At 44.1% G+C, this 24,763-nt stretch overlaps 1 protein-coding gene across 1 annotated transcript in view; it reads right to left on the reverse strand.

The window, feature by feature from the left end:
• DCAF5 (DDB1 and CUL4 associated factor 5) overlaps nt 1-24,763 on the reverse strand; it is a 199,239-nt gene that overhangs the window by 153,863 nt on the left and 20,613 nt on the right. Inside the window, exon 2 of the mRNA XM_030214437.1 lies at nt 20,365-20,508. Coding sequence (XP_030070297.1) covers nt 20,365-20,508 — 144 coding nt within the window. The remainder of the gene's footprint in view (nt 1-20,364; nt 20,509-24,763) is intronic.

The raw sequence follows: 24,763 nt of genomic DNA on the forward strand, positions 1-24,763 counted from the left end.
GGTGAGAAATATGCCCTATAAAGCACTGTTATGATTTTGTAATCTATGGATAAATAATAAGTCATCAACAATCTCAGGATTCAGTCTAGCGCTCCTTTTTTTTTTGACGTGTAATTTATTGCAACAGTCAGAAAAACAGTATCAATGGAAAAAAAAAAACAAGAACATAACAGGCAAATGTGCAGGACAACCAATAACTCCACAAGAAAAAGAATGCTGTGAACGACAGCAGGAGCAAAACGGATCCCACATCCAACTGTTGTGCTTTTAAATTTAAAATGAGAAGATCGCCAAGCACACCAACTGACATACCTTTACAGCCAACACATACACCCCCCCCATCCATACTCCACACACATCCAAACATACACTCACCTCACTACCTCCCCCCCCCCCCCCCCCCCAGAAGGACCATGATCGCAGACCAAGTCTAAGCAGAGGCAGAATACAGATGCAAAAATCTGTGCCAAAGAGCAACCTAACAGCACTTATCAAAAGGAAAGATACAGTCGCATTTCAAACGTTGCCATTTCTCTCATGGATACCAACCACTGCTGCAGCGGGGGGGGGGGGGGGGGGGGGGGGGGGGAGGGGGGAGGGGGGACTCCGCCACCCAAATAGAGTATTTAGAAGAGAATATTATAGAGGAAACGGCGTTGTGTAAGCCTCTGAGCCAACAGGGAATCCTGCATCCCCAAGAGTAGAGAACCATAATCCCAGTCTGGGCAGCATTGACTCACCTGCTCCAACACTGGTAGCACCTTCCACCAAATCAGTAAAGTATCACACTCCAAAAAAGAGTGCACTAGCATGTCCTCCACGTTTACACTTGATACAGGTCCCATCTACCCACAACCCATAAGCAACCTTTGCCCTAAAAATATACGCTCTGTGTAAGATTTTAAATTGAAGTTCCTATAAGGTGGCAGATTTAGTAAAATCATACAAGGTCACAAAAAGATCCAAAAACTGCTGCTCTGAAAACTTTTGTCCTAGATCTTTAGACCATTGCTCCCAGAGGCTTATAATGTCCTCCAGACTGATTGTGGCTCGCAATAGTTGATACCAGGAAGACAGTGTATTACCAGTATCATGCACGACAAAAAACTGAGAATCCAACCAAAGTCCCATGTGTCACTGTACCAAGTGGTCAAGGCATCACAAGTTGTGCCTAACCTGAAGGTAAGAGAAACACAGATGCAAGGAAGATGCCACCTATGCTGTTCTTGGGAAAACGAAGGGAAAGAACCCAGATCACGCAGGTTGGTACAAGGTAATTTAGTACACCAGATAAAATCAGAGATGATCAAACAGAATTTCATCTCACTCCCTCACTTCGGCCAAATGGGCATGGTTTGAAATCTCGCACCCTGTCAGACTTCACCCATTACAAATTCATGCTATCCTCCTTCCAGTCCTCCCTATTCCTTGCCAAACAGGAATATTATTCTCAATTAACTAATTCTCTTGGCTCCAACCCTCACCGCCTCTTCGCCACCCTCAACTCCCTACTTAAAGTGCCCTCCGCTCCAACCCCCCCTCACTCTCTCCTCAAACACTAGCTGACTACTTCCGCGATAAGGTGCAAAAGATAAACCTTGAATTCACTTCCAAGCCTTCTCCTCCCTGTGACTTCTTAACCCACTCCCCCAACCAACCTAGCCTGGCCTCCTCCTCCTTCCCTGAGATCACCGAAGAGGAAACTGCTCGCCTTCTCTCTTCCTCTAAGTGCACCACCTGTTCCTCTGATCCCATTCCCACCAATCTGCTTAACAACATCTCTCCTACAGTCAACCCCTCAATCTGTCACATTCTCAACCTCTCTCTCTCCACTGCTACTGTCCCTGACACCTTCAAGCACGCTGTAGTCACACCACTTCTCAAAAAACCATCACTAGACCCCACCTGTCCCTCCAACTACCATCCCATCTCTCTTCTACCCTTCCACTCCAAATTACTTGAACGCGCTGTCCACAGCCGCTGCCTTGATTTCCTCTCCTCTCAGGCCATCCTCGATCCGCTCCAATCCGGCTTTCGCCCACTGCACTCGACAGAAACAGCACTCTCTAAAGTCTGTAATGACTTGTTCCTCGCCAGATCCAAAGGTCACTATTCCATCCTCATCCTCCTCGACCTATCTGCTGCCTTTGACACCGTCAATCATAATTTACTTCTTGACACACTGTCCTCATACAGGTTCCAGGGCTCCGTCCTCTCCTGGTTCTCTTCGTATCTTTCCCATCGCACCTTCAGAGTATATTCTAATGGCTCTTCTTCCACCCCCATCCCGCTCTCTGTTGGGGTTCCTCAAGGTTCTGTCCTTGGACCGCTTCTTTTCTCGATCTACACTCTTCCCTGGGCTCGCTGATCTCATCACATGGTTTCCAGTACCATCTCTATGCTGATGACACCCAGCTTTATCTCTCCACTCCCGACATCACGGTCGAAACCCAGGCCAAAGTTTCGGCCTGCCTTTCAGACATCGCTGCCTGGATGTCCAACTGGCATCTGAAACTGAACATGGCAAAGACTGAGCTCCTTGTCTTTCCACCCAAACCCTCTTCTTCTCTTCCTCCACTTTCTGTCTCTGTTGACAACGCCCTCATCCTCCCCGTCGCTTCAGCCCGCAATCTCGGAGTCATCTTCGACTCCTCCCTCTCCTTCTCTGCCCATATCCAGCAGACGGCTAAGACCTGTCGCTTCTTCCTCTATAATATTAGCAAAATTCGCCCTTTCCTCTCTGAACAGACCACCCGAACCCTCGTCCACTCGCTCGTCACCTCTCGTCTTGACTATTGCAACCTTCTTCTCACTGGCCTCCCGCTTAACCATCTATCCCCCCTTCAATCTGTCCAAAATTCTGCCGCACGTCTTATCTACCGCGTGAACCGATACTCTCATATCACCCCTCTCCTCAAGTCACTTCACTGGCTCCCGATCCGCTACCGTATACATTTCAAGCTTCTCCTTTTAACCTTCAAATGCACTCAATCTGCAGCCCCCCAGTACCTCTCTACCCTCCTCTCCCCATATGTTCCCACCCGTAACCTCCGCTCTCAGGACAAATCACTCCTATCTGTACCCTTCTCCACCACCGCTAACTCCAGACTCCGCCCCTTCTGCCTCACATCACCTTATGCCTGGAACAGCCTTCCCGAGCCCATACGTCATGCGCCCTTCCCTGCCCATCTTCAAGTCCTTACTCAAAGCCCATCTCTTCTCCCTTGCTTTTGGCGCATAACCACCTTCCCCACTCATGATACCTACACTGACTACATAGTTTGTAACCTTTAGATTGTAAGCTCTTTTGAGCAGGGACGGTCCTTCCCCATCCTAAACTTGTACAGCGCTGCGTAACCCTGGCAGCGCTATAGAAATGCTAAGTAGTAGTAGTAGTATACAGTACTTTCGGTATCATAACCATTTTCACTAATGCCACTTGGCCTAGTAGGGAAAGGGGGAGGTCCCGCCACTTCACACTGTTTAGATATGGCATCCAGATGATTTTGCACATTACAGCGACACATAGTTACCGGTTAGCACCGAGATAAATACCCAAATATCGCATTGGTTTGGATGTTGGTGGAATAACCAGAGTCCAGTGACATGTCACCTCTGGGCTCCCATTCAAAAGGAGAAGTTCAGCTTTGGCACAGTTAATCTGGAGACCTGAAATTAAACCAAATTCATTAACGAATGCCACGGCTGGTTCAAGGTGTCGGGTGCTTGATCAAGATAAAGAAGAATATCATCAGCAAACAAGCCAATTCTACATTCATGCCCCCCCCCCCCCCCCCCCACACACACACCCAGATGCCGCGAAGATCACTGTCAAATTTTAATTGCCAAAGGTTCTACAGCCAAAAGAAAAAGGATCAGGGACAGCGGGCACCTCTGTTGAGTGCCTCTCTGAAGGGGAAAAGAATCTGACAAACTCCCATTCACTAACAGTCATGTCTGAGGCTCAGAATACAAAGCTTGAACCCAGCCCACAAACATATCCATATTGTCTCAGGCCCCAAAACAAATACTCCCAAGAGATGCTGTCAGAGGCCTTCTTTATATCAAGGCCCGCTATTGCCAATGTGCCCCCCTGCCCCCTAAGATCATGTAGACCAGTCTTCACTTTCAACAAACTCATGGATACATATCTGCTGGGTACAAAGCCAACCTGATCAGAGTGGATAAGCTCAGGGAGATGTTCGTTAAAGATGTCATGCTAGTGTTGCCGCCAGGATTTAACATCTTATCGGCCCACCTGAGTCAGACCCTTATCCGGCTTATGGAGTAGTACCACACTGAGCCACGTTCTCTCTCCCCTCTGCGCCTGTCACTGTCAATGTGTTACACATGTCCCCCAGCTGGCCAGCTATCAGATCGTGCAACAGACAATAATTCAGGACCAAACCTATCCAGTCCCGGGGGCCTACTCCAACTTAAGATTCCCGATGCTGACCAGGATTGCATCCCAAGTAAGCGGCTTACTGAGATATAATGTCTGTGTCTCTGTAAGTACAGGAATGGGGAACCTCTGAAAGAAGCTGGACAGTACCACCTGGTCAAGCTCCAAACTGCCATATAACTCAGGGTAAAGCCAAACAAACTGCTCCTTGATCTGATCCACCTGGGTGTGTATATTATATATATATATATATTTTTTTTTTAATTACATTTGTACCCCGCGCTTTCCCACTCATGGCAGGCTCAATGTGGCTTACATGGGGCAATGGAGGGTTAAGTGACTTGCCCAGAGTCACAAGGAGCTGCCTGTGCCTGAAGTGGGAATTGAACTCAGTTCCTCAGGACCAAAGTCCACCACTCTAACCACTAGGCCACTCCTCCCGATTATCCGTAATAGAGGTAATCACTTGTTTCTGTTTAACAGGGTGGGCCAGATTAGTGAATAACTTCCCCGTTTCCCCCCCCCCCCCCCCCCAAATTGGTGAAGCTGATGCCTCTGGTAGAGTAGGGTTTGTATCTCCCTGAGCCGGACCTTAGAGACAGGATCCAGCGTCGCAACATGGTGGGGCCTCAGGGTCGCTAGTTCACAAGATAGTGAAAGCATCTTGCCCTCCTACTCCATGAGGTTATGAGCTGTGTATGCAATGATGTGTCCCTGCATAACTGCCTTTGAGACATCCCAGAAGGAGAATGCCCCCACCTCTGGAGTGTCATTAAACTGATGATACTCCATACATTTGGCATGCAAAAGCACCTTAAAATCAGGATAATGTTAAAGGTAGGGAGCGCTCCTGAACAGCCGGTACGGAGGCCAAGTTAAGAACCACTGCAGCATGATCAGAAACCACGGGGCTGTGATTATCTATGTTCTGGGCTTGGGAGAAAAGCAAACTAGAAATGAGAATATAATCCAGGCGAGCACATACATTATGGGCATTAGAATAAAAAGTATAATCTTTACTTTACCAGGTGCTTATATTCCGCTCACACCTCAAGAGGTTTGGAGCAAATTACAGAGTAAAGAGAATTCAACAAGATTGCATTGGGAAGACAAATTTCATAGCAGATTATAGAGCGGATTATAAAATACATAAATCAGCTTAATACATAGATGTAGTGAAAAGGACTTCAGTTTGACATTAGACATATTGAAAAAAGTCATGCTGGGGAACCAGATTTACGAGGAGTTTGGTAAGATGTATTTCTGAATAGAATGGACTGTAAGGCTTTACAGATCAAGGTCAAAAGGATGACATACCCACCATACAGCTAAAAGATCTAAGTGACGGGTAAAGAAATTTACGCCCTTCATATCATGGGCCTTGTGCCTCCTATAGGATTTACAATCTAAAGCTGGGTCAGCAGTAATGTTAAAATCACCACCTACGATAATCTGGGCACCCCCACCAGGAGTGAGAGAAGCTGTGAAAAGAATTTGTGATTAAACACATTTGGAGCATACAAATTGCAAAAAAGAAATTTAGCCCCCCATAATTCCCCCAATACCACAAAATATCAGCCCTTGCTATCCCGGATTTGTTTATGCAGTTGAAAGAGTAATTGTTTTTGAAGCAGGATAGCCACTCCACGCTGAAAACCATTAAAGGCAGAGTAATATGCTGCTCCAATCCATCAGCTTTTCATGTTCAGCACTAGTGAGATGGGTCTCCAAGGAAAGCAACATCCACGCGCAACGTCTTCAGATAACTAGTATTTTGGTGCACTTAACGGGTGAGTGGATGCCATCCACGTTAAGTGTAGTAATCTTGAGGTCAGCCATTTGAGACCAGTCCTATATGTAGAATCCATGAATGTCTCATAATAGATAACCCTAAAGGGGCTGCCCAGCTCAGACCCCCCCCCCCCCCCAGGGTCAGTGAAAGCAAACAGTCCCCCTCTAGCTCCCTCCATCTACAGAGCACCATAGCCCCACTCCAAGATCCCCATGAAAAGCACCTTGGTCCCCCCTCTCAATAATCCCCAATCAACGCACCCCACCTAAACATACCACATGCACACCACAAACAAACCCACATATATACACATACCCATCCAACATCCACCCACCCCTCCCACTTCCCTGGAGAGCAACCCCCTCCCAAACCAATGCACTCTCTTCCATCACGAGAGTGCCATACAATGCAAATCCAACCTAAACCCCAAACACAAGTAGCAGAGTCCCCCCCCCCCCCCCCCCCACACACACACACACAGTGCCAGATGAGAGAGTTCACTGCTGGCAAAACACATAGTGAAGCACCTTGCAGATCACCAGCTCAAGCCTTGTGCCCCAACAATGTTAACTGGCCAACACAACAACGAGCACACTCCGCTGATTGAGGCCCTCTAAGCCACCTAGGAATGTGGTTCAGAAGCAGCCAGACCTATGATGGGATCCCATAGAAGGGGCAGCAGACCAAAGCACTGAATTCCCAGCACATCCAGAAATGTACGGTAAAGAGATGCTAGGAGCAACCGCTACAATCCATAAAATCAAGCTAGTGGTCCCGAGGGCTCTGAATTGCCAGAGGACCCATGCTTCCATCAGATGTAAGGAATGAATTACTCAAGGACAGCAGCAATTGGACCCCAAGAAAACAGCGAAGGGATCTCCAAGACTTACACTGGGCGATTCAAGCCCTCCACAAAGGCTTTAGACTCATCAGCTGTTTGCAGTAGAACCATGCAGCCCTCATGCCACACCCTCAACTTGGCCGAGTACATCAAAACGAACTGGATACCTTTTTGGTGTACGTTAGTGCAGAAGGGCGCTATGATCTTGCACTCTGCTGCTACCTTAACAGAAAAATCATGGAAAATTAAGAGATGCGCACTCTTATACTCCAGGGGATCCGTTCTCTGGTAAGCCTACAAAATCTGCTCCTTGTTACTCCAGTTCAGATAGGGGGCAATGGCAGGTCGTGGTCTGCGCTCTCTCTGAGCTTTGTTGCTGATGCAATGGGTGTGCTCGCATACAAAACTCCCCGGCGCAATCTCCAGGCCCAGCATCTCTGGGAGCCACATGTCGAATACAGTGTAAAGTTCTGCATCCATAACCTGTTCTGAAAGGTCAATGAGATGCAGATTGTTGCGCCTACCACTATTCTCCTGCTCCTTGAGTTGGTCCTGAAGGGTATGCATTGTAGCCTGCGGTGCCTCCACCTGGCACTCCAAGCGTGTACCCCAGTCTTTCTGCTCAAACACCCTCCGCTCCACCTCTGAGATTCACTGGCCACAGCCATCAAATCACTCCCACAGTTCCAAAAACACCGATTGTAGTTTGTTAAGACAATCCTCCAGAGCAGCCACCACAGAACATGTTATCTCCTGCACCCACTCCCCAGCAGGGATGGTAAACATCGCTGGGGTCTCCGCCACCGTAGGTGGATCTGGCCATGATTTTCACATGGAGCCTTCAGGGTCTTTGCCGCCATACCTCAGCAAGACCCCAGATTGCACCAGAAGAATCTGGAATGTGACAGTTAACGCTATAAGGGTAAGAGAGGAATGCTCATTCTCAGCAATAGCAGAATTTAGCATGTTTTGAGGAGATAAGTGCCGAAGCTCTGATCACTCATGTCTGTCTAGGTTGGCAATATCACATGACCTCCTCAGTCTAGCTTTCCTGTCTCCCACAATAGAAAATGTCCTCAGAAGATGTGCTGGTAGCAAGAATGCACAGGATCCCTCCTGCAAATTCTGCCAGTTTTGGCCAGCAGTTTTGCTTGTTTTTCCCCAAAAAATCATCCTCGTTATTGGAGAATGACACGGGGCTGGGGCCAAAGTTTGCCCCCGTCCTGTCTCCACAATTAACCGCGTGTCCCCATCCCTGTGTCATTCTCTAATTTGAACAAACTCTGCTGGAAAGCTGATAACTCAGTTACACATCACAGAAAAGGGCTCAACTGAGCAGCTGCATGCCTCAGTCAGCAAGTCTTATGATAGTTCATTCAAAAAGCACAGAAAAAAATACCAGACAGACTCAGTAAACTTGTGCTCTAAAGGTAAGGTAACACATTTTCTGAGTGAAGATTCACAGGTTCAAATCACAATTTTTAGCAATGAGTGTTCTTTATTAATCTTGGTTAGTCATGAGCCAGCAAAGTTACGGAGACAAACTCTTAAATCTGCAGACTACATTAATACACAGCAGTGTGAGAGCACTCAAGAATTTCTCTCAAATGTTCTGCCAGATAAGGCAAAGCTTGCATTTGTATACACTTTCTCTCTTTGATGTTAGTAACTACAATTTGGTCTATTTCAGCTTCAGTGATTTTGTTTACACAATCTTTCTAACCATACTAATTTAAGCATATGTCCTTGACTAGGCTCCATATATCCTGCATTCTGTAATTCGTATTTTACACTCTACATTGATAAAGCAGCTGATGGGATTACCTGAAATCCATTCCCCATCCCTGTGGTCTTGAATACAAGTAAATTCACTTTCCTATTCCATAGGCTGATAAGGCACCTTGGGCCCCGATGCTCAAAGATTCACGGCAGAAGTAAACTACTGTGAATCTAGTACTGAAAATTTGCCATAACATGCAAAGTCATGTTGCCCTAAAATCACAGCAAATCTGCAGCTCAGTGCGCAAAATGTCAACTTTTCTGTCAGTGCCTAAGCGGTGATTAACTCAGGCACTGACAGAGAAATTAACATTAGGAGTAAAAAAAAAAAAAAAAAAAAAAAAAGCAGGTTGAAGTTCTGCATAAGGCCTTTGCCAAAATTGTCCAGTCAGAATATGTCCAACTGACAAGGCTTAGCCTTAAAAGAATACAGTACCTCTACCACCCATCTCTCATTTACAGAGGTCTGCAATATAAAGAGTGGAGGAGTAGCCTAGTGGTTAGTACAGCGGACTTTGATCCTGGGAAATTGGGTTTGATTCCCTTGTGATTCTGGGCAAGTCACTTAACCCTCCATTGCCCCAGGTACAAATAACTATACTATGTAAACTGCTTTTAATGTAGTTGCAAAACCCACAAAAGGGCAGTATATCAAGTCCCATTTCCCCTCCCTTGTATCTAGTGGCCCTCCCACCCATCAAGATTGGCTGTGACACCAGCCAGCCTCCCTCCCACCCCCTTCCAGGGCCAACCAGAATTCCTCTCTTCTTCCCTGTTTAAAAAAAACAGGCCAAGCCCCCCCCCCCCGAGCCAAGAACCTTGACAGAGCTAGGAGCAATGCCCACTCACTCCTGCCTCCAGGCTGTTGTCTCTAAAATGGCGGCCCACCTGCCCTGTACGGTGCATCTTGGGATGCAAGTCTGCTTTATAAGGGAATTTCTTCCTTATAAGGTAAACTAGCCCCTACCCGGGGCAGGGGGAGGTGTAGCAATTTTGTAGATAATGGCCTGGGGCAGGAGTGAGTGGGCTGTGCTCCTGCCTTCTTCTAGGTACTGGGACCATGGGGGGGGGGGGGGGGTGCCAGTAGACATCAAAGACTTTTTTATTTAAGTTTTGGTGGGGGGGGGGGGGGGGGGGGTTAAACCATACACCAGGGAAATAGTTTATTGGGAGAGAGGGGGCCCAGTCATGTCAGCAGGAGTGCAACAGGGGAATAAATATTTTTTTTCGCCAAGGAGGGGGGGGGGGGGGGGGAGTTGGAGACAGAACCCAGATCCAGTGATTTTGGTGGATGGGACAGTACAAGAGTGGAGTTGAGTGGAAGGAGATGGGGCCGATGCCACCTGCTGGGGCTCTATGCCAACCACAGATCCAGTGGTAGGCTTCTGGCGTTGGGCCCCCTTGGGAGACATCAGCACATAGTCTTGATGTATACCACGGGAGTGCAGAAATCCTTTTAGCATACAGTGGCCATTAATGAGCAGGTACACTGCTTGTTAATGGCACGCTGTAGCTGTCTGCGTCAATCCCTCTATAAGCTACACTTCAAACATGCACTTCCTGTTGGGATAAGATTTATGTACATAGATTTGTTTGCTTTAATTGCCAGCTATGTTATCTGTATTACTCGTGTAAAAACACATGTGCAAGCAAAGTTGGTTTGCAAAGGGTTGAAACTAGATTAAGCAAGCATTAATTAGCAAGGAACTGGGTACTGAGTTCAAGGCCAAAACTGAAACTCCATCAGTAACAACAGGATTATTACTATTTTAAAATTAATTGATGACATTCCTAGGATTTTTTCAAAAGGTTAGCTACAAAATAAGTTGGAAAGAGCAGCAGCTGACAAGAAAAGCCCTAATAAAATAGATTTGAGGCCAGTCAGAAAGATGCATGCAGCACCGAACAGTGAGAGTGCCTTTCCTGAATGAGCTTCATGTAAACTTTGACAGGGGAGATATAGCATTGGTTATTTCCTTGGTTCTTACTGCTGCCTATGATCTTGTCAACCATGCCTTACTTCTCTCTAGACATTCTACCATTAAAGGAACGGTCCTGCAATGGTTCACATCTTTTCTTAGTGATCATATGTTTTTTTTTTTGTTTCCCTACCATCCTCTGCTTCCACCTCTTTCTCTCTACCCTGCGATGTTCCCCGGGGTTCAGTACAGGCCTCTCTCCTTTTTAACATTCTTTGAGCCCTTTGGCTGAACTCAATGGAATTTTCAATTTCAGCTTACTTACTTGCAGATGGTGTTCTCCTTCTCTCATATTGCAACCCTCGGTCACTAGATCTCTGGAAACTCCAATCTTGTCTGGGCTCAAATCAACAATTGGCTTTTCTCATTATCAGCCAATTCTCGACCTCTCAAACATTTGTAACCTGGCTTACCGGATGGCCACTAAAGTCTATCTTTATCGTCCACCATTCCAAATACTCCACTGACTTGTCAACTCCTTTAAATACTTGGGGCTCCTTTTAGATTCTCAACTCTCCATTGGTAACCAGATAGCTTCAGTGATCAGATCTAGCTTCTTGGCTCTCTGTTATAGTAGATCAGTACACGATTAACTGGACAATTCAGCCTGCACCCACTTACTCTATGCCCTTGTGGCATCGAGATTTGGATTATTGCAATGTAGCATATGCAGGTCTCTCCTCTTCACTCGTAAAATGGCTCCAGTCAGTTCAGAATACTGCTGTCAGGATGCTTTCTCATGCAACATGTTTTAGGGCCAGATGCACTAAACTTTTTTGAGCCTTAAATGAGCCTTTAACAAAGAATTTTCTAACCGTTGCATGCACTAAAGCCCATTTTCCGACGACGGTAGCAGCTAACGAAAACGTCTACCTCTCGTTAGCGCTGTCCGGCTAAAAACTTTAATGTAAAAACAAAAAAAAAAAAAAGTGAGGGGGCAAAAACGCACGTCAGGGGTGTCCTTTATTGACGCCCAAGGTCCCCGCTGCTCCCCGCTCCCCCTGCAGCAATGTAAAGTTAAAAATAAAAAGGATCGGGAGGGGGCAAAGGTGCTCGTCAGGAGCGTCCTGTATGGACGGCCTTGTCCCCCCCCCCCCCCCCCCCCCCGAGGTCGCCGCTGCTCCCCGCTTCCCCCGCATTATAAATAATAAATCAAAACAAAAATCATAACTTTAGCAGCCCCGGCCCCCCTCCCTTTCTCTCTACTCTTTCTCCCGGCATCCACCGCCCTATGCCCCGCCCCCTCCTGGGGTCGTCGCCACCATTCCCCCCCTCCACCGGGCCCCTCTCCCTCTTACTGGGCCCGTGCAGCGCCTCTCACCTCTTTGTGAAGGCGCTGCACGGGCAAGAAGAACAGTTCAGCTGATGCCTCTTCCAGTCTTCGCGTCCCTCCTTTGCTCCTGGGCCCGCCTTCGTTTGACCGAACATTTTTGACTTGTTTTTTTGGTGCATCCTTCGTTTTTTAAAATTCGTTAGGGACTTTAACGTTTTAGATTTTTTAACGTTTGCTTGATGCATCTGCCTCTTAATCGGGTTTCTCCTCTGCTATGCAAACACCACTGGTTCCCCGTTCATTTCAAATTCAACACAAGATCTTGACATTAACACACAATGGGTCACCTGGAAGTGTGACTAGGGAGGTATACCAGTGTGAAGAATCGTATCATCTATCCTGTGTCCTTCGTTCTGCTTATGAGTGCCAACTAGCTCTTCCATCTGTATTTCATTCTAAGCTCAAATTTAAAAGGTGCAGTGCCTTTTTCTATATCACCTCTTCCCTTGGAATTCCCTTCCTGCCTTCATTTATGTTAAGTCCTCCTTTCCTAGATTAGATGCCCCCAAGACAATGTAGCATATGTAAAGCAGCTCATTATTCTTTTTATCCCATTAACACAAAAAAATGCTTAAGTGCATGTAGGCCATTGTTTCTCAAGTCCAGTCCTGGAGTATCCCTTGCCAATCAGGTTTTCAAGATATCCACAATGAATAGACATGAACTTCATTTGCATACAGTGCCTCCATTATATGTAACTCTTTTATGCATATTCATTGTGGATAGCCTAAAAACCTACATAAGTAATGCCACACTGGGAAAAGACCAAGGGTCCATCGAGCCCAGCATCCTATCCATGACAGCAGCCAATCCAGGCCAAGGGCACCTGGCAAGCTTCCCAAACGAACAAACATTCTATACATGTTATTCCTGGAATTGTGGATTTTTCCCAAGTCCTTTTAGTAGCGGTTTATGGACTTGTCCTTTAGGAAACCGTCTAACCCCTTTTTAAACTCTGCCAAGCTAACCGCCTTCACCATGTTCTCCGGCAACGAATTCCAGAGTTTAATTACGCAGTGGGTGAAGAAAACTTTTCTCCGATTTGTTTTAAATTTACTACACTGTAGTTTCATCGCATGCCCCCTAGTCCTAGTATTTTTGGAAAGCGTGAACAGACGCTTCACATCCACCTGTTCCACTCCACACAGTATTTTATATACCTCTATCATGTCTCCCCTCAGCCGTCTCTTCTCCAAGCTGAAAAGCCCTAGCCTCCTTAGTCTTTCTTCATAGGGAAGTTGTCCCATCCCCGCTATCATTTTAGTCGCACTTTGCTGCACCTTTTCCAGTTCCACTATATCTTTCTTGAGATGCGGCGACCAGAATTGAACACAATACTCAAGGTCCGGTCACACCATGGAACGATATAACGGCATTATAACATCCTCACACCTGTTTTCCATACCTTTCCTAATAATACCCAACATTCTATTTGCTTTCCGAGCCACAGCAGCACACTGAGCAGAAGGTTTCAGTGTATTATCGATGACGACACCCAGATCCCTTTCTTGGTCCATAACTCCTAATGTGGAACCTTGCATGACGTAGCTATAATTCGGGTTCTTTTTTCCCACATGCATCACCTTGCACTTGCTCACATTCAGGCTAATTTACGGTGCAACTAAATTTGACAGTGCAGGACCATTGCGAGAGAAACTGCACTGGCTTCCCGTCAAGGACCATATCACTTTTAAAATTTGCGCCCTAGTACATAAAATCATCTACGGCGAAGCCCCTGCATACAAGGACACCCTGATCAACTTGCCACCTAGGAACTCACACAGGTCTGCACGATCGTACTTAAACCTCCATTACCCAGTATATTCTGGACTTAAATACAAAAGAATCTACGAATCAACTTTCTCCTACACTAGTGCCCATCTCTGGAATGATCTACCTAAGATAGTGAAATTTACCACTGATCATCCTACCTTCAAAAAGCGCCTCAAGACCTTTCTATTTGGCAAAGCGTACACACCACTACCGTCTGGCACCTCTACTTTCTGAACTGTCTTCCCTGTTGTCATATTACCACCTCTGCTTCTCTTTTTCTTCATCTCGCTTCTGTCCTTCCCATTATACTTCTAGAACATTTCCTGTTTGACCTTGCCTGCTGTATGTTTATGTAGATTGTTGTAAGCCACATTGGGCCTACCCTTGGGTGGGAAATTGTGGGATATAAGTGCTGTAAATAAATAAATAAATAAACAAACATCATCTGCCATCTAGCCGCCCAGTCTCCCAGTCTCGTAAGGTCCTTCTGTAATTTTTCACAATCCTGTCGCGATTTAACGACTTTGAATAACTTTGTGTCATCAGCAAATTTAATTACTTTGCCAGTTACTCCCATCTCTAATCATTTATAAATATATTAAAAAGCAGCGGTCCTAGCACAGACCCCTGAGGAACCCCACTAACTACCCTTCTCCATTGTGAATACTGCCCATTTAACCCCACTCTCTGTTTCCTATCCTTCAACCAGTTTTTAATCCACAATAGGACGTTTCCTCCTATACCATGACCCTCCAATTTCCTCTGTAGCCTGTCATGAGGTACCTTGTCAAACGCCTTTTGAAAATCCGGATACACAATATCAACCAGCTCCCCTGACTGGCAAAGGGTACTCCATAGGAACCACTGATGTAGATTAATGCAGTGTTAACATAATCAGTATAATAATTCCCAAAAGCTTCCCCAAATTAGTCAACTGGAATCTCAGCAAATTCAAACTAGTCTTCTACTAATTTATTTTTGAATAACTGGAAAAATCTCACAGTTAAAATATATGTGGTAAACAAAATGCACATAATTAAACCCCAGTTGTCCTATTTTGTTATGATGAATTGCAAGTATAAATTATTTACACTGAATATGAACTTGGTGGCCTTTAAGTGATGTGTTTGTTAGAATAGTTATGGCTGCTCATTAGTTTTGTAAACCACTCAGGTCTGCAAGTTAGGTTGAGCGGTATAGTAAATTCTAATACACTATTTCTTCTCTGTAGCAGGAAAATTCATGTTAAAAGGTATCTTGTATTACTGCATTTTATTGGAAAGGAAGCTCATGGAAAGTTCTCTAGCATATCATATGCCTAAAGTCCAGGCATGGCAGAGGGAAAACAGCAATCACTTTAGTTATACCATTAGTTATACCATCAGTATAAATCACATAACCAGTTATGCTGCATTACAAAATCTTTTATTATTTATTATTTACTGCATACAAAACATCCTAGTTTAACATCTTCTTTCTTCCACATGTGCAGTCATACACACTCATACCCCTTTCTATGCATACCTTAAAATACTAATAAAGCAGACTCACTAATACAAATTCAAACTGCCTGTTCGAAATGCCTGTGATCCCCAACAAAATGCTGCTTGCAAAATCCATATAGCTTTAAATGCTGCACTCAACCAAAAGGTTGTGCTCAGTTCTCCTTGTCTCCCTAGTTAATCACTGTGCATATTCTGGCCACTCCTCCTCAATTCCAGAAATTTCAAACAGGAATCCAATCAATCCATTTGAGTCCTTCGTTTATATACGTGCCACCTTCTCTCCATACGATGTACCCCAGACTCTTCCAGTCATACAGTATGCCCCAGGAGAACTGAGCACAACCTTTTGGTTGAGTGCAGCATTTAAAGCTATATGGATTTTGCAAGCAGCATTTTGTTGGGGATCACAGGCATTTCGAACAGGCAGTTTGAATTTGTATTAGTGAGTCTGCTTTATTAGTATTTTAGGGTATGCACAGAAAGGGGTATGAGTGTGTATGACTGCACATGTGGAAGAAAGAAGATGTTAAACTAGGATGTTTTGTATGCAGTAAATGATAAATAATAAAAGATTTTGTAATGCAGCATAACTGGTTATGTGATTTATACTGCTAGTATAATTAACACAGTTATTCAGTCAAATCTAGCCCAGTATAGTAAGATTAGTTATACCATGGGAAATGGCACACTTCAGAGTAGCCAGACATGGCATTTCTTTACTGTGCTCTTTTCCTACTATCTATATAAATACAATGTAATTATTGTCTATTTAGTGATGCAAGACTGGACATCCAAATGACAGATGACGTTTAATGTGAGCAAGTGCAAAGTGATGCACATGGGAAACAGAAACCCAAACTACAGCTAAATGATGCAAGATTCCACACTAGGAGTCACCACCCAGGAAAAGGATCTAGGTATCATCATTGATGATACATTGAAACCCTCTGCTCAGTGTGCAGCGGCAGCCAAGAAAGCAAATAGAATGTTAGGAATTATTAGAAAAGGAATGGAAAACAAAAATGAGAATGCTATAATGACTTTGTATCACTACATGGTGTGACTGCACCTCAAATACTGTGTGCAATTCTGGTCACCGCATCTTAAAAAAAGCTATAGTGGAATTAGAAAAGGTACAGAGACGGGTGATGAAAATGATAAATGGGTTGGGTTTCACTTCCCTGTAAGGAAAGGCTAAAGCAGCTAGGGCTCTTCAGCTTGGAGAAGACAGAGCTGAGGGGAGATATGATAGAGATCTATAAAATACTGTGGGCCCAATCCACAAAACTGTAGGGAATAGCGCTAGAAAAATACCGGCTCAACAGCGAGTAAGAATTACCAACCAATGCTCAACACTAACAGCATGCAAATTATATGCATGCTGTTAGTTGAGCATTGGTCGGTAAAGGGATCCAAGCATTCCTGACGCATGTCCATAAGAGCTGTGCAGTGTGTGTATGTCCAGGGATGATCGGATCCCCTCAGCCAGAATTCCCTGGTGGTCCAGTGGTCCAGTGGAACCCCCCCCCCCCCCCCACAATTCACCCAAAACCAAGAAACCCCCCAGTGGTCTAGTGCACCCTCCTCCCAATCTCCCCCTACCCTGCAATCAAAAAAAAAATTCCTTGTGGTCCAGTGGAACCCCTCTTGAGCCTCCCCCCTCACAGCCCAAAAATCTCTGTGGTGGTCTAGTGACCCCAACCCCTCCACATAACTTTGACAGTTGGAGGTAGGACAGCAAGAGCACTGCCTACTCACTCCTGCCTTTGGGCTTGACCTTGTCAAAATGGCAGCTCCCAGCCCCTGCCTGGTACATCTTGGGATGCACTGGGAGGGGTTAAGTAACATATAAGGGAACAGTACTTAGTCCCTCTCACTACATCCCAGGATGCACCAGGCAGGGGCTGGGTGCTGCCATTTTGACAAGCATAAGCCCAGAGACAGGAGAGAGTAGGCATTGCCTCCTGCTCTCCTGCCTCCAACTCTCAAGGTATATGGAGGGATGGGGGGTGTCACTAGACCACCATGGAAGTTTTTTGGTTGGAGGAGGCTCGAGAGGGGGTCCACTGGACCACCAGGGATGCCTTTAAGTTTTGGGGGCGGAGGGTCCAGTCTGCTTGCATTGTATAGTGCAAGCTGACTGCTCCCCATACAACAACAGCTCCACACCTGCTATAAAATTTTGGACATTAAAGGTAGACGCTCCTTTCTGTGCGGTGAAAGAAACGTCTGTGCATCACACAGAATGCTCATTTTAATACTAATGAGTTCTTTGTAATACATTTGAATAGGATTATTGGTAGCTGCTACAGTGAACAGCCACAGAAATGCTGAATCCCTTTGTGCATTAGATGCTAAATAACATGCATGCTAGACCAGCTACAACCGGGCTAAATCAATTGTTGCCAGCATGGTAAGCTTTGTGCATCGGGCCCCGAGTGGAGTGGAATGGGTAGAAGTGAATTGCTTGTTTATTCTTTCCAGAATACTACGACTAGGAGGCACGCAATGAAGCAACTAAGTACTAAAAATTTAAAACAAAACCGGAGAAAATATTTATTCAATGTGTAATTAAACTCTGGAATTATACTGTAGTAAAAGCAGTTAGCTTAGCAGGATTTAAACAAGGTTTGGATAATTTCCTAAAAGAAAAGTCCATAAGCCATTATTAAGACGGACTTGGAAAAATCCACTGCTTATTTCTAGGATAAGCAGCATAAAGTCTGTTTTACTGTTCTGGGATCTTGCTGGGAACTTGTGACCTGGATTGACCACTGCTGGAAACAGGATAATGGACTTGATGGACCTTTGGTTTGTCCCAGTATGGCAATACTTATGTTCTTCTCCAATACTAACTGTGTTGTGGCTGTGAAGAGGTATCCAAATGTGTAAGGTTTACTGTAAGTGGTTTCTACTGCAATCCAGATATATATCCAAACTGGAAATCAATGCATGTCTATAACAGTCTGTGGAAACAGAAATGCAGCCACCTCTGGCAATCCGAAATAAGAATTGAATGAATTATTTTCTCAGTTGCAACATAAGGATATTTATGTCATAGGCAGAGGAACAAAAGGAATTCTCCCAATTAATGGCTCAAGTTTCCACAAATTATTTTCCTCAATATGGAGGATTCCTAGGAGGAGTGGCCTAGTGGTTAGGGTGGTGGACTTTGGTCCTGGGGAACTGAGGAACTGAGTTTGATTCCCACTTCTGGCACAGGCAGCTCCTTGTGACTCTGGGCAAGTCACTTAACCCTCCATTGCCCCATGTAAGCCGCATTGAGCCTGCCATGAGTGGGAAAGCGTGGGGTACAAATGTAACAAAAAAAATGTATCTGCATTGATGAATTGGTCAAACAACAAGTACTACTAATGAAGAATGAATAAATAAAACTATAAATAAATAAAATAAATATAAAATCAAAAAAGGATTGATCATATGTGATACTAAGTCTAGAAAATCCAGATTTAGAAATACTTCTTGCCTTTAATATGAACTTTATGTGATTAATTATTGGTATGCTTCGATTAAGAATTTCCAATTCAAAGTTCCAGCAACTTGAGAAACATCAAATCAAACAACAATAGAACATCCAACACACAAAAACATAAATAATGTAGCTACTGGACTTTTTCTAACACTTAAAGAGATTTCATTCACAGACCCAACACAGGCAGATGATGTTGAAACACAGTTTTGTCAAGTCACTGTGATTTGTCCTTAGACACTAGACTAAATTATTTGCAACTACGGTGGACTCCAGAGTCTTCTGGTCCTTGGTCGTCACTGCTTCTAGATATGTGCTGTCTTTCTTCGGGAACTAGCCCTCTATTCTGTTCCATGTTCTTCTATATAAAGCAATATTTCGAAACACTGGAGCCATTTTGTATTACAGATTCTTATGTAGATGGACGTTGTGCCATAATATCCCTGATGCAGATTGTGAAACATGCTGTCATGTCAGATGCCTCACAGCATACGAAGATGTGTTCAAGTTCTTTTAAGATGTGTACTGATAGCTGAAAAAAAGATGTCTATTAATTTCTTCATTCTCGTGCACTGAAGAGATTTCTTGCAAATGTACCGACGATACTTCTGAAAAATTGTTATTCAGTTTTATTCTTGATGTTTTGATGGTCCATCACATTATTTATATTGTTGTGCTTGAGATGTTCTATTGTTATTTGGGTTGATTAAGAAGCTAACACAGAGATCTGAACTATACTATATGAAAAGTTTTATATTGATGTTGTAGAAAATCATGAGAATACAGCCATGGATGACTATAGAAGATACATATCTGACTCACTATATAGTCTTTTTATTATATTTTTCTCTTAATTATAAGTGAAACTTTGGTTTTATGTGCGACATTTATGTGGTTTACATTAATTAGATTTGTAGTTTTAATTATTGGTTTGTAATAAAAATTATTATATAGTTATGACTTGCATACATTCAGTCTTTAATTTTTGGTTTTCTATTTGTGTAATTTATTTATGGATCTGAGTTGAAAATTTGTTATTTACATTTTGTCTGATGATTGTTTTATATTTACTTAACTTTATGATGTGTTTTACCCCAGTCTCAACCTGAGGGCAAAATGTGACCAAGTCAGGTATTTATATCATTCTTCACGCGTTAATACTTGTTATTTGACCAATGGACTATTTCCAAGCCTCTGTGTTCTATTTGAGCAGGAATGAGGAGAAACAAAACGTGAAGTACGTTCTTTTAAGACATTACATACTACTACCAATTTCTCCAGCAGCTTTTTAATAAGCAGACTTCAGTCCTGCCAGGCTTTTACCTACCCTTGGAAAACAGACTAACACTGGGTGTTCTATTGATATCTTCCATTTAAATACCAACTAATCAAGGAGCTGAAGAAATAACATGCAATAAATTCCAGCATTATAGACAGTTGATGGGCTGTATGTACATACTACCATCTCACCTCCAGAGAACACTTTGTTATTACCGCTATTAAACGACAGGCAGAAAATGTTGGAATGGTGCTCTCCTTTCAGCTGTATTGGTTTGACTTTGGAGTGAATAGTTTTTTCCATATGCCATAAAAGAACACGACGGTCATCCCCTCCTGCAAAGAGCAAAAAGGAAGCCAGGTGAGGGCAAGGAGAATTAATACACCCAAGAAAAAAGCATTCTTATTTCACTGTATGCAACACTCATTTCTAGGAGATTAATTCAGACCAGCAGCTCTGCTACATATAATCTCAAGGTACCCACTCTCAGAGTAATATGTCTAGAAGGCTGTTTGACATTATAAACAATACTGATAGTAGCTGTTTACAGAAGAAACTCTGTGGTCTGCACCCTGGGGAAACAGGCATACTCAGAAAAAAACATCTGCTACACGCGTAACCTGGATTGGCCATTGCTGGAAGCAGGATACTGGGCTAGATGGACCATTGGTCTGACCCAGTATAGCTGTTCTTATTTTCTTATGTAACCTGCAACATTTGCTGGAGGTAGAGAAATACTGAAAAAGTTTCAGGCTGCACCACACCCTATTTTGGTGATGTCACTGATACAGTTCAGATTCTCTGGCTCCATCTGCTGGTAAGGTGACACTGCCTGTCAATCTGGACCGGTCTAGCAGGATGAAAAGGAAATAGAATTTAGTACACAACAGAATGCATAAGGGAAATAGTAAACTTGGAACAAAGAGCACAGATGTAAAGAAGCAGTGAATGTCAAAGTCCATAACATACTTCAGGTTCTTTGCTGAGAAGATGCATTTATGTATCGCCAAAATGGCTTTCACTATAATTCGCACACACACACAAAGGGGTTGCCATTGTTTTCTGTATTATCTTACAACGGGTCGGTCCTGTTTAGGTCGAATAATTGAGACTTTACTGTACTAACCTTGAGCTACTTTTGAAAAAAAAAACAAAAAAAAAAACGGTATGAACTAAATCCAATCTCCAAATTCAAACCTAAAAAAAAAAAAAAACCAATAAGCATTAAGAGGTCCTTTTACTAAGCAGCAGTTAGCACTAACGCGTGCTTCCCGCACACCAAAATGCGCTACTGCGGAGTGTGCTCAGGAATCCTGCGATAGTTCTTGCATCTGCGGACACGTCCCTGATGAAAAAATACCTTGTATTTTTTAGCACTGGGGGCATGTTTGGGGGGGGGGGGGGGCAGAGAGTACACATGCCCAGTGCTCATCGGTTAGCACAGCTACATTGCTGCACACCAACCAATTAGCACATGGTTAGCATGTGAGCCCTTTCCACCTACTAAATAGGTGTCAGTAAGGGACTAATACGCTAATAGCCATGCGCTAATTGGGAAATTGGCACCTAGCCATTGACAGGAAACATGGAGATGCAGCCATTTTACAGCCTCGCTAAAAGTGGTCTCAGCGTGTGGGGAAACCCACATGCTAGTCATAGTGCAATTTAGTAAAAGGGCCCCTGAATTATTTTTAATTTATAACTGTTCAATTTTTTTTGAGTCTGCATAATATTTAAAAAGTATGATGTAACAGTCTTACTGAAAACTGTAAAGAGGCAGAGCTTTTACTAAAGTGCAGTAATAAATTTAGCACGCTAAATCTGTTAGCAGACCTTAGTAAAAGGAGTCCAGAATGAGTACAGCACATTCAGTTTCACAAGAGAGAAAATACTGGTATTTTCTGCTACAATCACAAAAACAAGTTTTTTTCCCTGGAAACACTACATTTGAATAATGTCACTTGGTTAGGAAGGGGGAGGTTCACACAGAGAATCACAGTTAATGGGTAAGAATATTCTTCCTGTGTTTCATTCTGGACCACTGAAGTCGGGGAACTGCACCCAAAAACAAAGGAGAGACCTACTTGTTAGTCTGTGCAAATCTTCTTACAAATGCAGCAATCAGAAGATGACTGAACATCTACTATGCACTTTCAAAAACATGGAGGCAAGGGCTGACTTGCTGCTGACAAGACCAAAACAGGTGCTTCAGCCCATGAGGTGAATAAGGTTTTAATAGAAAGATTTGACAGTTACCATGCCTGGAGTTCACCACATGAATACAAATATCTTGCTTTTATCAGCCTTTTTTGGAACAAATTAAGCCACCTATTTTATTTTACTTGGTATACTGCACTTTATGACTTGATGTGTGTTCTCACATATCCATTTAGAAGGGCTGAAAAGTGGGTTATACATTTATTAACATGAATTTTTTTCTTTTTAAGTATGGTGCCTTTCAATGTAAAGTTTAAAAGACAAATTAGTGTGTGCGGTTCTTTTACATATTTGCCTATGATTCCACTTTTCTTCTGTTCTTTCCATTTCTTACATTGCCTACTACATGAAATAGCCCCTATATCCAGAAGAGCTGACGTGCTACTATGAAGACACTTTCTTTTTCCAAAGAATCTCTCCTTTGTACCTTAAATTCAATCTTTAGCTGAAGACATCTTGATTAACTTCATGCCCAGAGAGGAATCAGAATGACTGCATATTGAATGATGAGATGACAGACTATAGGGCCCATCAAGTCTGCCCAAATTATATCCTGTGTTAAGCATGCAGCAGGAAGTAATCTTAGGCTTTACTTAATAGCCTTGGAATCTCCTGTCCTTAAAAAGAATGTAAATAACAAAAAAAAAAAGTATGTAAAGAATTAACTGTTGACATTTAAACTATAATTTCATACTCACCTCCCATTCTACAGAACCCCCATTCTTATCTCAATTGCTAGGAGTTGCCAATACCTCCCACTGCTTCACAGCCACCCAAGCTCAGTAGAAAACATGCAGCCTTTAACTGATGGCTTCTCCCCCTCCTTCTTGGAGGTGTAACCTAATGGTTAGTGTAGCAGCCTGAGAACCTGGAGAACTGGGTTCAATTCCCACTGCAGCTCCTTGTGACTCTGAGCAAGTCACTTACCCTCCATTGCCCCAGGCACAATAACAAAAAACCCCTTAGATTGTGAGCCTACTGGGGTCAGAAAAAGTATCGTTATATAAAATGTAAACCGCTTTGATTATAATCACAGAAAGATGGCACATCCCATCCCCCTCAACATACCAACAAGCTCCCTGCTTGCATCTTGCTACAGCTGTGCACAATCCTGCTTATAATCGAACGAGAAAAACACCCAAGTTCCGACCTAAATCGGGAGATGGACGTTTAACTCACAAAAACGAATAACGCGGTATAATCGAAAGCCGAACTCGGACGTTTTCACCTGCACTCCATCGCGGAAGCATACAAAGTTGACGGGGGCGTGTCGGAGGCATGGTGAAGGCGGGACTGGGGCATGGTTATCACCCGAACAGAGATGGGCGCCTTTCGCTGAAAATGGAAAAAAAGTATGCGTTTGTAGCTCGAATTTAGGGCACTTTTCCTGGACCCTGTTTTTTCACGAATAAGGCCCCCAAAAGTGCCCTAAATGACCAGATTACCCCCAGAGGGAATCGGGGATGACCTCCCCTGACTCCCCCAGTGGTCACTAACCCCCTCCCACCACAAAAAAAATGATGTTTCACAACTTTTTATTTTCACCCTCAAATGTCATACCCACCTCCCTGGCAGCAGTATGCAGGTCCCTGGAGCAGTTGTTAGGGGGTGCAGTGGACTTCAGGCAGGTGGACCCAAGCCCATCCCCCCCTACCTGTTACAACTGTGCTGCTTAATGCTTATTAGTTGTCCAACCCCCCAAACCCACTCTACCCACATGTAGGTGCCCCCCTTCACCCCTTAGGGCTATAGTAATGGTGTAGACTTGTGGGCAGTGGGTTTTGAGGGGCTCAACACACAAGGGAAGGGTGCTATGCACCTGGGAGCTCTTTTACTTTTTTTTTTTTTTTTGTAAAAGTGCCCCCTAGGGTGCCCGGTTGGTGTCCTGGCATGTGAGGGGGACCAGTGCACTACGAATCCTGGCCCCTCCCTCGAACAAATGCCTTGGATTTATTCGTTTTTGAGCTGGGCGCTTTCATTTTCCATTATTGCTGAAAAACAAAAATGCCCAGCTCACAAATTGTCGAATAAAACATGGACGTCTATTTTTTTGCGAAAATATGGTTCGGTCCGCCCCTTCACGGACCCGTTCTCGGAGATAAACGCCCATGGAAATAGACGTTTTCGTTCGATTATGCCCCTCTATGAGTTCCACAATAATGGTCTTGACCGATTTGTGATGTGCTGTACAACACTCCAAGAGGGATGAACCCTTCAATTAGCTGCAGGGGCGTAGCCACGGGTGGGCCTGGATGGGCCCAGGCCCACCCATCCACATCCTTCGTGCGCTGTGGCTGCCCTTTTGTCCCGCGGAGGCAGCGTTTAGTGTTTCCATCCTGCCCTGTCTTTTCCCCAAGCTCCGCTGCATCGGTC

This window comes from Microcaecilia unicolor, chromosome 9 (genome assembly GCF_901765095.1).
Source record: "Microcaecilia unicolor chromosome 9, aMicUni1.1, whole genome shotgun sequence".
Taxonomy (NCBI): Eukaryota; Metazoa; Chordata; class Amphibia; order Gymnophiona; family Siphonopidae; genus Microcaecilia; species Microcaecilia unicolor.